Source organism: Triturus cristatus, chromosome 6 (assembly GCF_964204655.1).
Source record: "Triturus cristatus chromosome 6, aTriCri1.1, whole genome shotgun sequence".
NCBI classification, from domain to species: Eukaryota; Metazoa; Chordata; class Amphibia; order Caudata; family Salamandridae; genus Triturus; species Triturus cristatus.
The window spans coordinates 911,727,914-911,751,701 of record NC_140589.1 but is presented as its reverse complement, the minus strand read 5'-3'; the positions used below and the strand labels follow the sequence as shown (position 1 = coordinate 911,751,701).

Genomic DNA, 23,788 nt, shown 5'->3' with positions numbered 1-23,788 from the left:
GTAGCATAGTGCGACTTGATAACAGAAACAAAGACAACATCCCAACCACCCCCCACCCCATACTTCAAAAACGATGACGCACCTGTCGCGGCGGGTGCGGCCCGTAGACCTCAACGGGAAGTCTCGACCCACCTCGACCAATGTATCCCCAACTCACAGCTCAATGTCAGCAGGCACTCCCTCTGTCAGGTGACCCAACAGAGAAGCCGGCCTTCACTTGGGCTCCTCCGATCCAGTTAACAAAATCAAGGGTACACAGGGCTGCGGTCGCCCCATCCAATCAGGAGACCGATATAGTCCATCAGGAGGCTGAGCCGGCCCGGGAGGATTCACTGCAGGAGCGGGATCGACGATTGGATCTGGAGCGTCGGCGGTCTTTAGGCTTCGTTTACGGCTGCCTACGAGCTGCCTCGCTGGATGAGCAGTCTGTTTCCCGCCAAAGCAGAGTATGAGGATGTAGGCGAACTGTCTCATCAGTCCATTGGAACACCACCTCTGGGGAATCGAAGAAGGGGGTGCGGGATCGATACACCACCCGCAGTTGGGCCGGAAACAGCAAAGCATATAGGAGTTTAAGTTCACGAAGGCGTGCCTTAGCTGCCAAAAAGGACTGTTGCCGCTGCTGGACCAACTTTGTGTAGTCCGGAGAGATCAGTATGCGTGCATTGTCGAAGAGCAGAGGTTCCCTGGCCTGTTTAAGGATGACGTCACCGTCATAATAGTTCAGTAGTCTTGCGATGACCGGCCTGGGAAAGGCTCCCAGCGGGGGTTTCTGCATAAGAGCCCTATGAGCACGCTAGATCACAAAACAGCGGGATAGGGACTCCGGGGGGAGCCAGCTCTCCAACCATTGAGTAAGAAACCGCTCCATGTCCCCCCCTTCACACCCCTCCGGGAAGCCCACAAAGCGGAGGTTGTTACGCCTGGCCCTCCCCTCTGCATCCTCCACGCATGTCGCAAGACCCTGTTGGGACGTTTCAAGGGTGGCCACTTGCTTCTGTAGAGTGGCAACCTTATCCTCCAAGCCAGAGATCCGCGTCTCAGTCTCCTTGATGCGGGCCACGGCATTCTGCAAGTCTTGTCGGAGCAGCATGACATCTGAGCCGACCGCCCTGATTTTAGTGTTGAAGACATCCCTGGACTGCGTAATGGTGGCCATAAGCATTGCATTGTCCGGTATGTCTGGTGCAGCCCCCTACACTCCCCCAGGTGCCACAGCAGAGGCCCCTGGACCCGTATATTTATCAAGTGTACTCTGTTTAGCCGAGTTCACACCGGTCTTGTCCCTCATCATGGTGACAGCGCGGCCCTTCTGTACCCAGGCCCCCAGGCGCTGGCATCACCAATTGCTGCCCAAATGAGTACAGGCCCCACCACGCAGGGAAGGAAGAGGCCCACACAATGTCTAAGGCAAGAGTATGAGTGAGGCAGGGGAAGGCAACGGGACCATGGGTCCGTGGCCTGATCCGACCGTCGATCGTGCCAACTCTGGCTGAGAGGGGAGGGGAGCAGCAAAAAGGGGGGGGGGGCCAGGGGGGAGAACCAGCGGGAATCAGGTAGGGATCAAGGGTAAGCACCCACTGCCAAGGAGTCACTGTGCTGCATCCGGGCCCTCTCCACCATTTCACTCACACGTGTGGCCCCGGCCAGCAGGATACATAGTCAATGAGCCAGGGGGAGCAATACTCCTGGGCCCCAAATGCAAGTATCTCCTACCTCCAGGTAACATAGGGATGGGCAGTGTCTGTCTAGGGCTCCTGCTACCCCACAAGCCGCCTTCACCAGCGTCCTCCCACGCAACCTGAAATGGCCGCCAGAGTGGGCGCTCTACTCGTGGCGATCAGGGCAGAGGGCGGCTCCTTGGGTATCCGGTGGCGCAGAGGACACGGAATCAGCGCCTGCCCCAGGTCAGCACTGCAGCCCCTGGACGCGGTCAACAGCGCCCCGCTTCTCAGTGCCCCCCTGCAGCCCGACAGGGCCGCCACAGGGCTGCTCACTGTCTCCTCGCGGCCTGAGATGGCCGCCAATAGCACTGCCACATCGCAGGCAGGAGCGTGGGGGGGAAGTGAAGCCACCACAGGACCCCTGCAGTCAGGAACAGAAGGCTGCCCCTGCCCCTGCCACTCCTACCTCGCCAACAGCCCCGCGGGCACTCGACCTCTAATTCGGCAAGCACAGGGATCTCAGACACCTCGCTCTCCGGTCATCAGCCGCTGCTCCCAATGGCGGCACAGGATCAAAGCTTCCAGGCCGCACTCTGGCCGTTGCCGTCACCCAGGGATCCAGGACCAAATCGAGATAGAGAGAGATCAGCCCCTCCTCGCACCCCACTTGGGGCACGATCGGGACACAGAGGAAGGATCGGAGGGCAGGATAAATGAAGTATGTGTGTTCAGGCTGTACGGAGCTCGCCTAGCACACATCAGCCATCATGGCTTGCCAGGCCACGCCGGGCAGCCCCATTTTTAATATGTGGCTGGTAGTAGTGGTTAACATTATGGACCATGGGAGAAGACGCCCCACTGATTTTTGTTACAGCCACTCACTGTCAGTAAATAAGCTGATTGCAAAAACTGTATTTAATTTGTTGGCTTTGTTACTGGTTTGCATGCACATTGCCCTGGTGTATATGGAGGATGCAGCAAACTATTGGCTTTGGTGGATGGATCAGTGTGGAAAAGGCACTGAAAGATTTCCCTGAGGTGAATGTCTTTACACACAACATTGGCAAAGACTTTTCTTGGTCCCTAACCAGTTTGAGTTCCCGGAGAGACAAAGACTTTCACTCACTTGCTACCTGTCTCTGCTGTTCTTTCTTGCATCTTCATGCAGCCCAGTTATCAGCACAGCTCCCTTTTGGCTCTGATGCTTGCGCTAGGCTTGATTAGAGGCTAGAAAGGCAGTGAATGGTAGATCTTCTCTCTGTCTTTTTTTTAATTGTGTATGACCCTGTCCCTTGTCTTGTGCACAAATGATGGGACTGGGTCATGAGCTTTTTATGTGACCACTGAGGATAGGGTATTATGTTGCATGTTCTCTGACAAGAAGAGCCACTTGTTTGAGTGCTTTTGTGTGTGTTTGTGGTAATGTGAGTAAGTATGTAGTTTGTGAATCGCTAGTGTATAGTGGTATTGACTGGTTATGGAGGAATATTGGTGGCACATCATGGCATTGAATTACCAATACTTGTGGTAAAGCATTAGATTAGTTGGCAATGTGGGGGTACCTAGAAAATACCAGGAAGCCATTATTACACTGACTGGCAACTGAGAGATAGCTGTGGTGCACTATGGCAAAGTTCAGTTTATTGGTAATACCTAGAGTACCTCATGGCGTATGTTAGAAATATCTGAGACACCTTGGAGGAAGCATGGCATTGGCAGACATTTTGGGGTAACTGCTCACATAGTGACCCCCAGTCAAGAGATCTCAGTAAAATCCATTGTTCTTTTGCTCACTACTCCCCTGCCCTCCAACCCCCCCCCCCCCCCAGTCCCAGCCATATGCAACTCAGTCTGGACCCTGCTCCTCATGGGAACAGGCCAGCCCTAACTGCCAAGCTTGGTCCTCCCTTGATTGGAAACAAACATCCTGGAACCGGTTTTGGTGTATTACCCCTCATCAGCCAGACTATCTTGAATCCAGTGGCACAGCCGGCAATGGGACCTACCTCTTGGAATACCCATCTCACTTAGAGTGAAAAGTGCAGCAGCAACAAATGATGGAGAGAATGCTGAATGAATCAAACATTCACCCCCAGTCCAGAAAGAGAAAGATCTGGGATAAATCCATCATTCTTTTGCTCACTACGCCACACCAGTTTGGACCCAGCCATATGCTAATCAGTCTTGATCCTGCTCCTCATGGGAACAGTCCAGCCCAAACTGGCAAGCTGGGTCCTCCCTGGACCAGAAACAAGCATCCAGGGACCAGTTTCGGGGTATTACTAATTTGCTAATTTGTTTCCATATAAAATGAATTTAAAGAATCTTACAATTCTTCTTGTTTCCCCCAATGCCTCAATAGGTAAGATCATAATTACTGAAATAACGTCCACCTTGGACCACTGAAATACGTGTCCATTTGTCAGCCTTTTTCCTTAGATGTCTACGTCTGATGCCTTAAATTATTCACTGTACCTTGCTCCACATCCAGCTGCAATTCATTGCTACAAAATTCAGTTATACTGACATGTAACTTCAGTAATCTAACCAGCATCTTGTGACTGGTTTCACTTTCAAGAAAGATTGGTATGGTTGTGATCCATTTTGAGTCTGTGCCTTGGTTTAACCAACCTCACAACTACACAATGATGAAAGCTGGAGGAACATCTCTAATTCCAAAAATGCTGTAAGACCTTGATATTTAAATTTGATTCTCCAGCATGACTTACCCCCTGGCCAAATTGATCCCACATTTTAAAGCAGCAGACCAGTACCAAGAGATCCAACAAGGTATATCTTAGATATACATATTGCTTATCATAACAAGAGGAAATAGTATAATGGCATTAGAAATGTTATGTCAATACTCTGGTAATGAAGCAAAATGAAGGCTTATTGGCAATCAACTTAATGACGGTACCCCCAAACTCTAGTCCCATATGCAGGGCCGTTGAATTGAAGTTTTCATTTGCAGGCCCTTTTTATGAATCGGGCAATAAATAGGGTGGATTTTTCCCTTTCCTTGGAGTTTGAGGGGGTACATGTACTCCCAGGGGCGGGGAAGATCCATACCATTATGAGTTGAACCCTGAGACTCCACCAAGAAAAGAGGAATTTTCTTGGGAAATAGGTAATTCCAGGTCCAATCACCTGGAGATTTCGGCTATTTTTAGCTGCTGAATTCTCTGTGTGAAAGTCAGTGTTTCTGTAGATCTCATAATTCTGATGAGCCCAGTAACTGCTGCTGGCCATTTGAAATAAGTGGCCACTCATAATGAGAGTTATAGTGTGGACAAGTCCACTGATTGAAGTTTTGTAGAAATATATAACTGATCAATTAATGGCCCTGGCTGTCAGCTGGAATGTGTGCACCTCAAAGCCATTCCTCTCTTAGCGATGAGTTGGCAATACCTACGAACGTGCACTGTTGCTCCTGGGATATCTGACCTACTGAAATGGGCGGTCGCAGTAGTTGAAACATTCATGTTTGGGCACTAACTGACTGTCACAAAATGGGATACTTTGTTATTGCATGTTGCTCCAAAATCAGTTGATAGACAGCCTTAATTCAATTAGCAGCAACATTACAATTCTCTATTGACTTGTTGCCCATCTCTGAGACTGTGATCACAAAATGTGTTTTATATATAGACTGTGGCTATAACTAATAATACTGTCCATGTCGTAGAACTGAGTTGCCCACCTTAAGTTATCAGCTGTACCATCGAATACACCATTAACATGGATCAATTGTAGAAACATGTAAGTCCTATTTTGGTGACTCCCCTGGTTTTCTTCGCTTATAGAGACAACTTCCTTATGCCTTTCATTTAATTTTCTTGCCTAACGTTGCAGTTTGATGGTTCTTCTGTAATTGCTAAGATAGTGTGTTGCTTTGAAGCATACTATACACTCACTGTTTTACTTGAAAATCAAAAACATGTCTATAAAGCACATGTACTCAAACTGTGTTTTCTCTTACCACAGGTTGTGGGCGCTTTATTGTTCTTTCGTCTGTGGTTGCAGCCTTAAGTGGACTTCTAGCAGGATATGAACTAGGGATCATCTCTGGAGCGTTACTCCAGCTCCATGGTTTACTAACACTTACTTGCCAGGAGCAAGAACTTGTGGTGAGTTCTCTACTGATTGGTGCACTCCTAGCATCGTATGCTGGAGGATTCCTAATAGATCACTATGGAAGGAGAATTACCATCATACTGACCTCATGTTTGCTTGTTCTGGCAAATCTGTTCTTGATAAGTATTGCTTCTTATGGAGTTCTCATAGTAGGACGGATTGTCATAGGAGTCTCTATATCACTTTCTTCAATTGCGACATGCGTTTATCTGGCGGAAATTGCCCCACAGCAAAATAGAGGCCTTTTGGTTTCATTAAACGAACTAATGATTGTGGTGGGGATTCTTCTTGCCTATGTTTCGAACTACATTTTTTCAACTATTTCACATGGATGGCAGTACATGTTTGGTTTAATAATCCCGGTGGCAGCGGTACAAGCTCTTGCTGTGTATTTCCTTCCCCCAAGCCCTAGATTTCTGATCAGGAAAGGCCATGATGAAGATGCCAGCAAAGTCCTCAAGAAACTACGGGCAACCTCGAATACTTCTGATGAGCTCACTTCTATTAAGTCTTCCATAAAAGCTGAACACCAATACACATTTTTTGACTTATTTCGTTCCAACGACAACATGAGGTCTAGAATGTTGATAGGCCTCACATTAGTATTTTTTGTGCAAATTACAGGACAACCAAATATCTTATTTTATGCCTCAACTGTCTTGAAATCGGTTGGTTTTCAGAGCAATGAAGCAGCCAGCCTGGCTTCTACTGGAGTTGGAATTGTTAAAGTTGTGAGTACAGTGCCAGCAACACTTCTTGTGGACAAAGTTGGAAGCAGGACCTTTCTGTGCATTGGGTCTGCTATTATGGCAGTATCTCTGGCCACGTTGAGCTTGGTGAGCCTTAACATAGAAGTCAATTTTGGTGAGATTTGTAAAAACTATACCGATCTTAATCAGTCTTTAGAAATCAAGCATTTTCCTGGCCCAGGAAATGTAGCTGCTCTTAATATGACTCTCAAACAGGAATTTTCTGGGTCATCTTTAGCTACACCGAGAGACTCATTAATTTCAAATCAAAATCAATGGAATTCGACAACTGAACCCCAGAACTGGTTCTCTGAATTTAGCCAGACTGAACGTTTTGCACCAGATGAGACGGGCAACAAGAGTTCCATTCTGAAATGGCTTTGTCTCTCCAGCCTTCTTGTGTTTGTAGCTGCCTTCTCCATCAGCCTTGGACCTAGTAAGTATTTCTTTTATTTTTATTATAAAGTATTGACAGTCTATTATTTGACATAAGTGGAAGCCTGGACTTGCACACCAAAGAAGACAAATACATTGTAATTGGCTTATATATTTAATGGCAAAAATTAATCTGTTGATTGGTAACTAGACAAAATATCTGAAAAAAATATAGAATGGACAGAATATCGAAGTCAAAATATAGAATGGACATAATATAGTGGTTAAAAATATCGAAATTCAGGTAATATCGACTGTCAAAATATCGAAGTACATAATATAGGCATTAAAATATAAGGAATTTTTAATAATATCGAATTTTTTAAAGTGTTTTCTATGTTTGTATATGTGTTAAAAGTGTATATTATTATTGTAATGTATGTTTAATTTTTTTAAAGTAATGAACTTTATGTTATTTAATTTTTGCGTAATTTAATTCCGTAGCGGGTTGTTTTATTTACAGAGCGCTTCACAGTTACATGTGGAACATTTGTAATACAGTGTGACTAGCAGCATTAATATATATAATGTTCCTGTACATTACTTTTTTATCAGTTTCTTTACAAGTTGTAACAGTATTTCTATACACATGGTTCTGATGTGCTTTCCGAGAGTTCTCCATCAGACGCGTTCACGATCGACGTTTGGGTATTAGTCACGATGCTAAGATGAACAGTCTAGCCTATGGAAGGAACTTGCTCATTAGGAAGATCTTCGCTTCCTTCTTGAATGTTGCTATCTTTGGAATTTTTCTAATGTGTGGAGGGAGTGAGTTCCAGATTCTGGGGGCTGCTCCGGAGAAAGCTCTGTCATTTGTTTTCTTCTTCCGAAAGATGGGTGGTTTCAGCAGCAGTTCTCTGGCACTCCTACCTGGTCTGCTTCCCCCCGAAAACTCTATTTTCTGAGCGAAGTACCTTGGAGATTTTTAGTGAAGCGCTTTGTGTGTGGTACATGCCAGCATTAATTGAATTCTGGCTTCTTATGGTAACCAGTTTAATGCTTTCAGGTGAGGGGAGATATGGTCGTATTTTCTGAATCCAGGAATGAGTCTTGCCGCCGCATTTAGACATGCTTTTAGTGGAGCTGTGGACATTTTTGAAAGACCTGTTAGAGTTGTACATCCATATTCAATCCTTGAAATAACTAATGACTGGACTGCCAGTTTGAGGTCCGCTGTGGAGATGAGAGGTTTCATTTTTCTAATATAGTTCAGGTGAAACCGGGCACTTTTTGTCATTGATTTGATGTGGGCTTTCATGTCTAGGTTCTTATCAAGCATGGTTCCCAGTGATTGTGACTAATGTAGGTGTGCAGTTTAACGCTGTGATCAGTTTGGTCCATTCCTTCACTTCTGTGGGTTTCTTCGGTGGTGATATTAATAGGAATTCAGTTTTTTGTGCGTTTAGTTTCAGATGATTGCTAGTTAACCAGTGTAATGATATTGTTAAGGCCTCCTTCATTTTCTGTATGTCTTCGAGTGATGTTATCTTGATGTAGATCTGAGTGTCATCTGCGCACATGTGATAAGGTATGCATGCGTCTCGGAGTATTTCTGTGAGGGGTTCGACATAAAGGTTGAATAGTGATGGGGATAGTGTTGATCCTTGAGGGATTCCAATCGAATTTGGACATGATGGGGAAAGCGTTTGGTTGACTAGGAATCTTTGAGTTCTATTCTGAAGGAAGGATTCAAACCATTTCAGAACAATTCCAGATAGTACCATCCTGTCTTGAAGCCTGGTTAGCAGTTTTGCGTGGTCTACCGTGTCAAAGGCAGACAGGTCAAGAAGAACTAGTAGGCATGTTTGATTGTGATCTAGGGCCTTTAGCGCATCATCCACTATATGTAAGATTGCTGTTTCCGTACTGTGGCCTGGTCTGATTCCGGATTGGCAGTTGTCCAGCAACTTGAATTTGGCGATGTGGCTGCTCAGTTGATTTTGTACACATTTCTCAATTAGTTTGGCGAGTTTTGGAATATTGGTTACTGGGCGAAAGTTATTTGGCTCTGCTGGGTTCGCTGTAGGTTTTTTGATGATGGGGAGTACTTGACCTGCTTTTAGGCATTCCGGTAAGATCCCTTGTGATAGTGAGGCATTTATTATCTTTGTCCATACAGGGACGACAATATGATTGATTCTTTTTAAGCATTTAGTGGGGAGGGGTTTTTTGTAGTGGTTGTTAGGTTTGATATCCGAGAGAGTTTTGTCAATGGTATTTTTGTCAAATAAGCTTGAAGGTTGCCCATTGTGCATTTTTTTTCAATCTATCATGATCGTTTGTCTTGGTATCATTGTTTGTGTTTGTAGTTGACTAGGAAGATTGTCGGCTGCCAACCTGAGCTCTCTTCCTAGCGTGTTGGCCTTGTCAGTGAAGAATGTAGAGAATTCTTCGCAGCTCAGTTGAGTTTTAATGGTTTTGTGTGCAGATTTGGCCAACTTATTTGATTGTTGCTTTAACATCTCGAATAGTTTCCGTGGTCTGTTTTTGGCGCTGTCTAGTTCCGATCTAAAGAATTTCTTCTTGGAGTTGAGTACTTTTTTGTTGTACTCGTTTCTGACCTTTCTGAGTGTTTTAAGCTGGGGGGATGATGGGTGCTGTCTCCATTTCCTTTCTGCAATCCTCAATTTTTGCCTATCTTCATTCAATGTCTCATTAAACCATGAATTTTTATCCTTCTCAGATAGTCTTTTTAGTTTTAGTGGCATGGTGGAGTTGCCTATATTTGTCATTGATTTGGTGTAGTGTTAAGTGAGTTCGTTAATGTTCAGCAAGTTGTTAGGTGGATTTATTCCCTTCTCACATCTTGCTATTAGTAGCTCCGTATTAGTTGTGGGTTTATAGGGGAATAGGGTGGGAAGTAATTTAATTATAGTAAATTAAATATTAATTTTTAGGAATTATTAATTATTTTTTATTTAATTTTGTGTTTTAGTTGTGTAGCGGGTTGTGGGTTTATAGGGGAATAAGGTGGGAAGTATTTTAATTGTAATTAAGTAAATATTTATTTAAATTTATGTGTATTGATAAATTTATTGTTAACTATTAATTGCTAATTAATTTGTATTAATTGGTAATTCATTTTTATTAATTGATAATTATGTTAATTGTATTAATTTATTATTCGGATTGGGTTGTGGGTTTATAGCGGAATAGGGTGGGAAGTAATTTAATTGAAGTTAAGTAATTAATGAAATTATTTTTGTGTATTGATAATTAATTTGTTAATTAATTGGTATTTTTTTTATTACTTGTTACATTTTTGGTATTGAAAGTTAATTGGTTGTTAATTAATTATTAAAAGGTAATTCATGTTTAATAAATAATATGTATTGATATTTATAATTAATTAATTATTAAATATTTTGTAATTGGTAATTAATTTTAATTAATTTTGTATTGGTATGATATATTTTTTTTAATTTAAATATTAAATCATTACTTTCCCTACTGTTGCACTCACTGGAGTGGGATTAGTAATTTTTACCCCAACGCTATCCAATGCTTTCCCTACTGTTGTCCTCACTGGACTGGGAATAGTAATTTTTACCCCTACGCTATCCAACGCTTTCCCTACTGTTGCACTCACTGGAGTGGGAATAGTAATTTTTACTCCTACGCTATCCAACGCTTTCCTTACTGTTGCACTCTCTGGAGGGGTAATAGTAAATGTTACCCTCCCGCTATCCTAAGCTAAAAATATTGAGTATTTTTATTAATATTAAGTTAATATATATATGTATTAAAAAATAAAAATGTATGTTTATTTTTTTATAACTTACATTCATTATTTATTAATTTTAAGGTTATTTAAGTATTTTTAGTTAATTATATTTAATTTTACATTACTTTTAAGACATTTAAAAAATTCGATATTTTAACAAACTATATTATTAACTACGATATTTTGGACTCAATATTTTTGTACTTACCTGTTTTTAGATAGGAATTCTATATTTTGGCATTCTATATTTTGTTCTCGATATTTTGGCAGGTCGATATCTTGGCATTCTATATTCTGTCAGTGATTAAATGGTATGTTAGCTTTCATAACAACTACCAGTTTTTTTTGAAAATTTTAAAAAGTTAGTCTAAATTACAGTATACTGACAACTGAAAAATGCACTGTTAAACAAAAGAGTGGCAGCAGGCCCAAACTGTATTTACACGAAGACTCTCCTATATCTTTCTAGGTGACAGTAGTGGGAACTCAAATCCATTGTGCACTGCTGTGATTTTACTGCATATGAAACATATGTTTACTTCTATCTTTGCATCCCTAGAATTTTAAGACCTAATAGCAATTGATGAGAAACTACCACCTACAGTGCAAAATACTTGTGACTTGGCTGTTGTAGTTTACACGTCTGCGTCATTCTGCTTCACTGAATTGAGAGCAAGGAGGGGCATTAGTTGCCAAGGTGTCATAGTAGGACATAGGGCCAGATGTATGACGGTTTTTAGTGTTCACAAACGTGTGTTAGACCCATTTGTGCATGCTAAAACCATGGGCCCATGCACAAACCGTATTTTGCGAGTCGCAAATACTTTGCGATTCGCGAAATACTGTTTTGCGACTCGGTATTTGGAAGGGGCGTTCCCTTCCAAAACGCGACTTCATAGCCATGTACGAATGTTTTGCGACAGCATTTGCGGTCTCAAAACACTTGCAAATTACCACCTACTTCAAGTAGGTGGTAATGCATTCGCAAATGGGAAGGGGTCCCCTACCCCTTTGCAAATGCTTGCAAAATAATTTTTTAAGGGCAGGCAGTGGTCCCAGGGACCACTGCCTGCCCTTAAAAAATGAAACGAAAACATTTCATTTTTTTTTTTTTTTAAATGCAGCCCGTTTTCCTTTAAGGTAAATGGGCTGCATTTTTAAAAAAAGCTGCTTTATTTCAAAGCAGTCCCAGACATGGTGGTCTGCTGTACCCAGCAGGCCACCATCCCTGGGAGGGCCAGCCATTCCAAATGGGGTCGGCTAATGCGAGTGGGTCATTAATATTCATGAGCCTTGCATTTTGTGACCCCATTGGGAATCGCAAACAGTGTTTAAGACACTGTTGTACATGCCAAATAGCGAGTCACAAATTGCGAGTCACAAAAGCGAACCAATTAGCGAGTCGCTATTTGGCAGGTCGTACATCAGGCCCATAGCCTCTACAATGTTTGCAGCCACAAATCCTAATTTTCAAAGGACAGCATTTTTTGGTTTCGGTCTCACTTTATGACATCGTTTAGCGGTCTGTCGGCTAAAACTTATTTTGTACTATACTAATACTTAGAGTATGCTGGGCTGTGGTTCATTGCTTACCATTGGTTCATCTTGTCAATTGGATGTGTTTTTGTTCTTATTCGATGGCTGTTCCTTCCTCTTCTTGTGTTTGCTCCTCTCCCAAATCAGGGAGCTATATTTTTATTTTTATTTAAGCACGCCATTAAAATGTTTTTTGTTTTTCTTGCTCACTTCTCAGTGTGCTGCTTTCCCTTCTAATCCATGCCTACCATACTCTGTGTTGCTCCCCCTAAGGTCATCCATTGCTTCTCACATCCCTGCCTGTCACACTCAGCTGTTTTGTCTTTATTTTTTTTAAATTTACTTCAGCAGACTTTCTGCTTATTTATATAATCTACCAATCCAAAACGATTGTTCGTCATCTTGGAACAGTAAACTTTAAAAAATTGTGCAGAAGTAATATAATCCATATGTGCACATGCCTGGTGATGCATTGTTGCAAGGTGAAAGTATTATGTGGTATGGCAGGGTACTAAGAATGATGGATTTAACCCAGATCTCTTGAGTGGGGTGAATGTTTTGATTTGTTCTGCATTCCGTCCATCAATTGTGTGTCTTTTGCTTTCTCGCCCTAAGTGCGCCAGGTATGCCCGGACGTGGGTCCTGGGCTCACTGTGCCACCGGAATCAAGCTATCCTGGCTGAAGAGGGGTGAAACCCCGAAACCGGTCCTAGGATACTTGTTTCCGGTCCAGGGAGGACCTGGCTTGGCAGTTTGGGCTGGACTGTTCCCATGAGGCACAGGGTCAAGACTGATTTGCATATGGCCAGGTCTAAACTGGGGTGGCATGGTGAGCAAATAATGATGGATTTAACCCAGATCTCTTGACTGGGGGTGAATGTTTTGATTTGTTCTGCATTCCGTCCATCAATTGTGTGTCTTTTGCTTTCTCGCCCTAAGTGTGCCAGGTATGCCCAGACGTGGGTCCTGGGCTCACTGTGCCACTGGAATCAAGCTATCCTGGTTGAAGAAGGGTGAAACCCCGAAACCGGTCCTAGGATGCTTGTTTCCGGTCCAGGGAGGACCTGGCTTGGCAGTTCGGGCTGGACTGTTCCCATGAGGCACCGGGTCAAGACTGATTTGCATATGGCCAGGTCTAAACTGGGGTGGCGTGGTGAGCAAAAGAATGATGGATTTAACCCTGATCTCTTGACTGGGGGTGAATGTTTTGATTTGTTCTGCATTCCGTCCCTCAATTGTGTGTCTTTTGCTTTCTCGCCCTAAGTACGCCAGGTATGCCCAGATGTGGGTCCTGGGCTCACTGTGCCACTGGAATCATGCTATCCCGGCTGAAGAGGGGTGAAACCCCGAAACCGGTCCTAGGATGCTTGTTTCCGGTCCAGGGAGGACCTGGCTTGGCAGTTCGGGCTGGACAGATCCCATGAGGCACAGGGTCAAGACTGATTTGCATATGGCCAGGTCTAAACTGGGGTGGCATGGTGAGCAAAAGAATGATGGATTTAACACAGATCTCTTGACTGGGGGTGAACGTTTTGATTTGTTCTGCATGCCGTCCATCAATTGTGTGTCTTTTACTATGTAATACTAGCACAATATGAAAACATGGACTCCGGGTACTCTCTCAGTTCACCTTCTGTCAGTATTGGTAGAGTGTCAAAGAGCAGGCAGACTACTCAGGGGCCGATTCCGATTCCGGCCGTAAATCGTACCGACCGACACGGACCAGGAACGGAGGCCGACCGACACGGACCGGCGCCGTACAACCCGTGCAGTACGATGCAACGCGTGTGAATTACAACCGACACGTACGGAATACAAGCTGTACGACCGAGCCGTAGGGAAAACAGTGATTCGCCCAGAAACGGGACGCGATTCGCAGCGACCGACACGCACCAGGAATTAACCCGACCGAGAGTGGCGGCTGGTGACATTTGAAAGTGGCGAGCCTTAACATTATTGTCGTACTGCACTGCGGCTAGCGAGCGTAGCAAGTGAGCTCAAACAACCTACGGGGGGTTCGGTGGTTCCCCCCCAAGAAAATTTGGAAAAAAGACTGGACAAACGGTGCATTTTTAAGCACATTTGTGGAAGCACCAAGGTTAATAAAGCAATTAGTGCTGGGCCTAATAAACATAGATCGGTCACTGCACCTCCCCTCCCCTCACTTCACACAGCTTTGCTCTTGTACCTTCACCCACCTCCACAGAGACCCATTCTCAGTCACAGGTGTACACACACTTCTCTACTGGGGATTGCCAAGTAGCAGAATCAGGCACGGAAGGGCCATCAAGTCAAGACAAAAGGCAAGGACGATGGTCTTACCTCCAGACATCCTCCTGGCTGTAGTTAGGCAAAGGCAGGGCCCTCAGGCAAATTCCCTCTGTGTTATCACTGTACTGAGATACACTCTCTCTCTATACTTAATTATTTCCCCTTCATTGAAATCTCCTTTTTTTGTTTTTTTTCCCCGCAGTGAAAGTCCTCCTTTTCAGTCTTGCCAAAAATGTATCCTAGCCAATACAGATACATCTGAAGAGGGGAGATTAGTTAGAAATCCCACCACATGTCTGTCACCCAAAGCAGGAAGCACAAGTGTAATGGCAGGAGCACTTTTTGTCTGTGTATGTGGCAGGACGTCTGTCCAGAACCTCTCCGCAAAGATTTGGCTATGGGCCTACATGTTAGGAAAAGCAAACCAATTTAAAAACAGCGAGCTATCAAGATTTTAATCGGGGCTCCATTTATGTATTCCGTGGGAGGCCGCCCAGTCAGAAATACATTAACATAAAGAGAGAGACACAGTCTCTTGCAATACTCACGGTCGCAAGGGGGGGGGGGGGGCATGTCGCGCGGGTGTCGGGGGGGTTGGCTTAGGGCACAGTTACTCGCTGCCCGCCTTCCCATTAGGAGACCGAGGTTTGAGCCTTTCCTCAACCCTCGCTCTCCTAGTGGGCATGCGCCAGCCACAGCAGACACTAGTGCGCATGACTGGGCACGGCAGAAAAATTTGCCCACCTTCCCCAGTCATGCGCACTGGTGCTGCTGCCTGCCCCTGGTCTGACAATGCCTGTCAGTCAACATGACGCCGGACCGCCCACCCCTTCAGACTCTGAAGGGGGTGGGCGGTCCCACTTCATGCTGACTGACACCATTGTCAGTTCAGTTCTCCCTCGGCGTCTCTGAACTTAAGTAAACTGAGAGTTTACTTAAGTTCAGAGATGCCGAGGGAGCTGTGGGCAGCTTGTGGGGCAACGCCCCAGCGCCCTTAATGGATGCACCGCCACTGCCGACCGCCACGTACCTGCGATGTCCGACCCGCGCAGTACGATGCAATGCATGTAAAACCAGACCAACTCGCACGGAGCCCAAGCCGCATGACTGACATGCACAGAAAACAGGAACTTGAAGCAATAGAGATCTCCGCGACCGACGCGTATGAAACACAGAAGAAAGTCAGCGTGAAAGACCCGGAGAAGCCCGCACGAGCCAACATCAGCATCCGTCTTGTTCAGAAGAACGTCTTCTTCATGCCTAAAAAACCCAAAGGGAAAAATACAAATAAAGGACCAAACAAGCCATGACCAACTCGATAAAAATAAAAAATAAATCTTGGAACAAAGACACACCCACAACTCCACCTATATAAAGGCCACAAATCACTACCATGATCCTGTTCAAGAGAACAGCCAGCCGAGAACACCATCAGACAGCAACCACAGACACACTCACAACTCACCCATCACACAACTTTCACACCATTAGCACCTCTCCAAAAGCACTCACACATACACCTAGCAAAACTGATACTCACCCACCCTCACTTGCACCCTCACACACACATCACTCACCACCACCACCATGCCCCCAAAGAAGAATCCAAAGTTCACAGATAGTGAGTTAGAAGTCCTGGTAGATGAAATCATCCGAGTAGAGTCACATTTGTTTGGTACATTGGTCCAAAGGACCCCCATGTCACAGAAAACAAAGATGTGGGCAAGGATTGGGGACAAGGTCAATGCACAAGCACCAATGTTGCGCACAAAGGATGATATCCAGAACAGGTGGTATGACGTGCGCAGGAGGGTCAAGAAACTCATCGAGAAGGATCACGCCTTGAGTGAGCGCACTGGTGGTGGCCCTCCTGCCAAACCAGTATACTTCAGGTCCTGGAAGGGGAATGTGCGGGACATCCTACCACCAGAGAGCGTCCATGGTTTATCAGACATACCAGAGCCTTGTGAGTACACACCCAATATACTCAATATTGTGTGGCAATACACACACATCACTGTCAAGGGGACAGTGAAACCATGCACCGTTAGCAAAGCCACAGTAACCAATAGATAATCATCCCAAGATGTGTTTGCTAGTCAGACAAGCACAATACCTGCCATCTCATAGTGACTTGTAACTGTGTCATGACAAGTACAAACCTACCAACAAATAGAGCAAGGCAGTGGCACAAATCTAAATAAACACTGTCAGACATTTTGCCACCACAAACACACTACCTCACAGTGCAGCTGACTGACAGGAAGGAATAGTGGGTATGCTGGTGAAGTGAGTGTATCCAAAAGCATGATGGGGTTTGTAGTCCCAGATAATGCTCCCCCTCCCAATTGGCCCATCAAGACGTCTCTAACCCATGCTCACATCACAGGTAGTGGAAAATAACTGACAAGATGGCTGACACTGGGTCCTGCTGTGGGGAGCACAAGGCCCTGGTAGGGGTTGTGCTCAAATCAGAAGCAGGACACCACTGCCTGACATCCTGAAAGCCAACTTGCACGCCCTGCAACGGAAGCATGTTTCATGGTGGGATGTCTGGCCGGATGGGAAGGAGGCCTGACAGCTCTGACCATGCTTACCAGCATGTTTAGATACACACACCCCTCAACACAAACTCCACACAACTCACCTGGGATAATGCATTGACTCACACTGTAGTGAAATATCACCCAAAGATATACCGCACTGGGTTCTGCTGTGTAGCCAAACAAACACCAGGACTGCACAGTCAGCCATCTTGCCATTGCTGTCACACTCTCTCACAGGGAAGCAGAGTCAAAAGGAAGGAAGTATGGGCATGCTGGGAAGGGGGTGTAGCCAAGAGCATGATGGGAGTTGCAGTCACAGACAATACCCACCCACCCACATGGCCCATCAAGCTGACACTGAACCATGCTCACCTCACAGGGAGTGGAAATGGACTGACAAGATGTCTGACACTGGGCTTTGTTGTGGGGAGCACTAGGCCCTGCTGGGAACTGGGCACTAACAAACAGTAGGACTGCACTGACTGACATCCTGTAAGTCAACCTGCACCCACTGCAATGGTGGCACGCTTCATGATGGGATAACTGGCCTGGGGGAGAAGGAGGTCCTGACTTCAAAACAAATAACACCGATGCTGGCCAAACACACACCTTCTCTGCTAAAACACATTACACACGTGGTACCAGTCACTCACAAAGTTAATGCCTGGGCAAGATGGCTGACACATAGGCCTGATAAATGATGTGGCTGCAAATCACACAAATGCACTGGCCAACCCAAAAACGTTCGCAGACATAGCCATTGCAACCGTATGTTCAAACTCACTGTCTGGGGATGCAGTGTCCAGGGGTGCCCCCTGGCCTGGCTGTGGAGGTGTGTCTTGCAGATGACAATTGTGGAAATCCATATATAGTACATTGCACAAAACACACAGGAACTCACATATACATCATTGACAGGGGACATCTGACAGTGAATGGAATGAACATACCAATATAGCTGACACCGTAGCATGGTCTCATTCACACTAGGTGCTGTTGTGAGCTGCATTTCACTCCTATATCGTTCTGCAACATATGCATCCTTCACACAACACACCACTCACTGTCATAGACACAGTAGACACAAGGTCTAACCTGGACTGCATTGGAGGAGACATGCTACTCACAGCAGCAAAACCGCAGCACACACAACACTGGCTATCACTGTCATGAGCATGGAAAAGCCAGAGAGCTGCCTTGCTCATTCCATATCACCATGGAGAACATTGACAAGTCAAATCACATATGCACGTAGAAAACTCAGCACCAGACTCATTAACGACGGTGACATCATCACTTGTATGCAATGAGATGGGAACTAGGAACACAGGAAAAAAAAAACTTTCTCCCAAGAGATCACAGGCATACCGGACTGTGACCATGTCGTACCAACGCACCGATGTGACGCACAAAGACTAGCAAAAACTGCTACCACACATGCCCCAATCTTGCAATATATCCTAAGTGGAATTGCACATATGTCCTTGTTAAAGGTCAAATGTGGACAGGGATGACACACCTGTGTCAGCCACATGATGGCACTTGAGTAGTAATGGCCATGTACAGTCAAATCTATACATGAGCTGGCCATGCACATTGAAATGCTTCATGTTGGCTGGACAATGTGCTACAACAATATCAATCTCTGTCCGTGACAACTTTGGACAATGCAGTGTACAGGCAAGCATCCTGACGTACAGTAGCAAATGTCATGTATGTGAACCATTGATGCCTGTAGGAACATAACTTACATTGTGTGTCTCTTCCAAACACAGGTGGTGCTGGGGACACAGCAACAAACGAAGAGGAGTCCCTGTCCCAGACTCTGGTGGACCCTCAGCTCTCTGGTGTGGATCAGTCTCTGTCCTCTTTGGATGATGAAGAACAACCTGGCACCTCCGGTGTGAGTCATCATGCAGCACCAGCAGTACAAACATCTGCACCCATGCCTCCAACATCTGGCAATAGACAGGGCACCCCGCCAACACAGACAGACCAAGGACACCGAATTCCAACAGCACAGGAACACAGGCCACCCAGGAAGCTACGGACAACACCACCAGTAACAACACCCAAGGGGGCCCAGGGTCCCCTGTGCGTGCCGCCGCAGGTCCTGCCCGTGTGGCTAGGGGTGGTGGTTGGGGTGGTAGGCAGAGGTCGCGGCTTGCAGAGTGGTCTGGACTGCATGATGACCCCCAACTGGCACGCATCATAGATGCGTACCAGGATAGCACAGGAGGATTCGACCAGGTAGTGGGGATCCTCGGGGACATTCAACAGGAGCAGGCTGCCCATCATGCTCGCATGGAATCCAAGTGGGATGCACTTACTGCAGTGCATAGGGACATACTCACATGCCTCCGCCAGATAGGCACCAACATGTCCACACCTCCCTGTGTGCCCACAACATAATTTGCTGCTAGATCTGCTAATGCCACAGGGAGGGAGGATGACTCTGGTGGAGAGGGGTCGTCCGAAGAAGGACAAGTGAGACGCAGATAGCCATGCACATCCCCCAGGGCCTCAAAACCTGTTCTGGAAAATGTTCTTTGTGTGCAAACCGTTCAATTTGTCGTATATAACCCAACTCGCCAACATGACATGGAGGGTTTATGTTGCTCTAATGTAGCAGATGACTGTGGACTTTACTCTGGACATTTCAGCTATCAACACTTCCAACTCTTCTGTGAACTTTGGATTCAAAACCCAATGTACTGCACCCACCATCCTGTGCCCTATCCTCACACATGTTTGTAAATAAACTCACCAGTACACTATACTTGCCTCTGTTGTGATTCCAACTTGTTATGTGTCATAGAGATGATGATCTGCTAAAGAACACAGTGCATGCCAACTACTACAGCAATGTGATCACCGTTATGTGAGTCATGGTGATGTGACACATGTGAGGGAGACACACCACTATGGCACCACAACACATACTCACCATGGCCATGTAACTCATCGCATACAATGATGTTGACCAGAAATACAGTGGAATGCACAGACACCACACCTATCCACAGTCAGTGGATACAAGCCAACAGATGAGGTAAGCAAATGTCAGTCAGATGTGGGAAGACAGACAAAGCACATAACAAAGTGTAGCACAGGTTCATTACACATCAGTAACATGTTTATTCCACAACAGTTGCAAGGTAATTCTACGTGACAGTGGACACACGGTCACAAAGTGTCGAAGAATTGAAGTCCAGGGGTGTGTGGTACATCACTTGATGGGAATCGACAACTTCCACCCTGGGATTGGATTCTGGGTGTTGGGGGTCAGAGTTGACCAAACAACAGGCAAAGTACCCTGGGAAGGACAGACATAAGACACAGTCAAAAGCACAGCAGAACAGGAGAGAAATGCAATACACATGCACAAAACATGTCACAAGAAACCTACACAGAAACAAGTTGGCATGTCAACACTATTGTGGAGTACAGACTACCTGAAAGGACACATCACTGCACGCATCCAGTCAAGTAGCACACAGACACACTCAAACAGCAACAGAGCAGCCCCAACACATTTCAGGCTAACTCAATACATTGACATAACAACCCTGTAAACTCACATTCAGGTGAAGAAGTTGTTGATGAGCTGTGTGCGGACGTCACCCTCATCATCATCACTGGCATCGTGGCCCAGGCCTGGATCCTCCATAGGTGGCAGATGTAGGTCATCGTCATCCTGGATGAGAGGCAACTTCTTCCGCACTGCCATGTTGGGTAGCATGCAGCATACAAGGATAATTGTGCACACCTTTGCAGGGTCATATGGGAGGGCCCCTCTGGTCTTGTCCAGGCAGCGGAAGCGGCTTTTCAGGAGACCAAATGTCCGCTCAATCACCTTCCTGGTCCGACCACGTGCCTCATTGTAGCGCAGCTCGGCTGGTGTCACAGGGTTCCTGAGGGGTGTCAGCAACCACGGCATGTTGGGGTATCCGGAGTCACCTACATGCAAACAATTGAACAATTAGCTGAGTTTTGAAAGAGGGTGGAATACAACATTGCCAAACACACACAATGGTAAACAGTCAGTACACACCGACAAGCCAGGCAAGCTGGTTTGGCATCTGGGACATCAGCGTTGCAATGCGACTACTCCTCATGGTGTAGGCATCGTGCGCAGAACCGGGGAAACGTGCACACACATGTGTGATACACATGTCCACTAGACATACCACCAGAGCATTGATGGAGTGGAAATGTTTCCTGTTCCGGTATGTCTGCTCATGTGCCTGTGGTGGTACCAGGGCCACATGTGTACCATCAATAGATCCGATGACGTTCGGCATCCTCCCCAGTGTATAAAAAGCATCCTTTATGTCAGCGAGTTGACCTGGGCTAGGAAACTTGATGTACAGATCAAGGAAATGCAACATCCCCTCCAAGACATCGCGTAGCACACGACTGAACATAGTTTGCAACATACCACCAGCAGTAGCCACAATGTTCTGGAAGGTACCTGTAGCAAAGAAGTGCAGGGCTGCCATCACCTTCACCTATGGGGTCAGTGCTGTAGGGTATGTCCAGCCAGGTAGCAGATGTGGCGCCAACTGCTCTGCCAACTCCTCAATCAGTGGCCTGGTGAAGCGGTACCGTCGGATGCAGTTGCGTTCCTGCATGGTTTCAAGGTCTGGGAACGGTCTATGGACAGCTGGTGCCCTGCAGTACAGAGATGAGCAAAGGAAGATTGTCGATTCATCCACCCATGTGGCTATGAACAAGCAAAATATCACATGATACATCATGACAATACACAATGTACTGAGGTGTGTGCTGTTGGGTATGGACACATATGTCACCTACATTCCCTTCATCTCACAATCCAAGTCCATATGTCTACATAAGTTACATGTAGTGCAATGGCCAATCATTAGGCTGTGTCACAGTACCTATGTACTGCTGTCACGTTCCAAACACAAACCACATTGACAAGTGAGGCCTGATGTCTCCCAGGCATCACAGCTCTTTGACGGCAGATACCCAGGGTCCCTGTATTGCCACATGGACACTGGCATGACATGGCGTATCATGTACACGCCACAAAACAACCATGAATCCCACAGGTAGTGGCCCCTGTTGTCTCTGCAGGCCATACATGGACGTCTCTGAGACACACACACAACATCAATGTTGATGCACAAACCACATGGATGTGGAGACTGTCTCCCATTGGGCACATGGGATCAGACACATCTGAGACACAACATGCACACAAACTGTGGGTATACATCAGAATTGTGGCTATGGGTCTCACTGTGACGTACATACCATCCCACCCAGGACTCAGGGTGTATATGACATGTCCTAAACATATCCAACCTGCAACTGTGTCCAGGACTCATGCCCATAACTGTACAGTTGCACATCACAGTGGTAATGTGCACAACACACAAAGGATTCTGTCCCCATGAACACGTGCACAGCCTGGGAGTGGCTGCACCAAAGTGCCACACAACAAACCAAATGTTGCCCCCCTACACACTCAGGTAATGCAGCTTTACATGCCATGGGATACAGTGTGGCACATGCTGTAGTGTGGTAGATGTGCACCTGAGTCCCTGGCAAGTAATTGTGTGTGGAATCCATCAACAAGTCACACCAATATCAACCGATGTGGGTGACTGCTACAGAGACGCATTGCATGGTTCTGGACCGAGCCGTGCGCACGCCTTGGCCATTGACTGCAGTGTGAACCGATGCGGGTGACTATTATGAATACGCGTCGTGCAGGCATGGACCGAGCCGTGCGCACGCCTTGTCCATTGAATCGTATGGAGACGGGTGCGTGTGGATTTTCAAACTACACGTTGTACAGTTAGTTGACCGAGCCATGCGCACTCATTGGCTAGGGACTGTCATGGAGACGGACGCGGATTCAAAACTTGTACAAGTCGTGCGCTGGAAATTCAGTTGGATGCCTACAACAATGTTGCAATTTCTAGGGTGTCATGAAGGTGAAAATTTGAACGATGCGGAAGACGTGTACGAGTCGTACAATTCCATGGATTGGCCAGATTCATAGAATGCAACCGTGTTGGACCTATCACTTAGGACACATGGCACAGATTCAGCCTCTGTAGCACAGATATAAGGCTGGCTGGCCCCCAGGGAGCTCACTTGCCTGCACTACATGCTACTGGACCACTCTGCTACCACTGCTGCTGCCTCTGCATCCTCTCGCTACTGCTATGGCACGTACTATGGAGAGAGCCCCAGCCTTCACTGAGGAGGAGAACTAGGCCCTACTGGATGGGCTACATCCACAGTACTGCAAGCTGTATGGGAAACCAGGGGAGCAGGTGAGTGTGCAGTCCACTGCCTTCCTAATTGTGCATGTTGTCAGACTAGCAGTACTAGCAGTGTGTACACCAGTGGCAAGCGTACTCACTGAGTACTTTCAACCCCCAAAGTGTGTAGGTACATGTGATGAACAGGTGTTCTGCAGCAAAAGTGCATTTGTGCAAGTTTTAACTTCCCAGGCAATGTTAACATGTCAGACATGCAGGGCAATTGTCAATTTCCATGGGTGCACTACCTGTGTACCTCATTTACCTTTGTGATGACTACATGTATATCCAACTGTGTGCAGCACAAATATGTGGCATGTGTGGTAATGGCCTTTTCACCCTGTCATCCTCACAGGTTGATGCCCACCAGAAGCAAGAGATCTGGCTGACCATCGCCCGGGCAGTTAGATCAGTGGGGGTCTAC

General features: G+C 46.1%; 1 protein-coding gene across 2 annotated transcripts in view; it reads left to right on the top strand.

The window, feature by feature from the left end:
* Positions 1-23,788, top strand: part of SLC2A12 (solute carrier family 2 member 12) — a 516,964-nt gene that overhangs the window by 236,726 nt on the left and 256,450 nt on the right. For both annotated transcript variants that reach the window (XM_085611583.1, XM_085611582.1), the window contains one exon: positions 5,652-6,986. In XM_085611583.1, the coding sequence (XP_085467709.1) occupies positions 5,652-6,986 (1,335 nt within the window). The remainder of the gene's footprint in view (positions 1-5,651; positions 6,987-23,788) is intronic.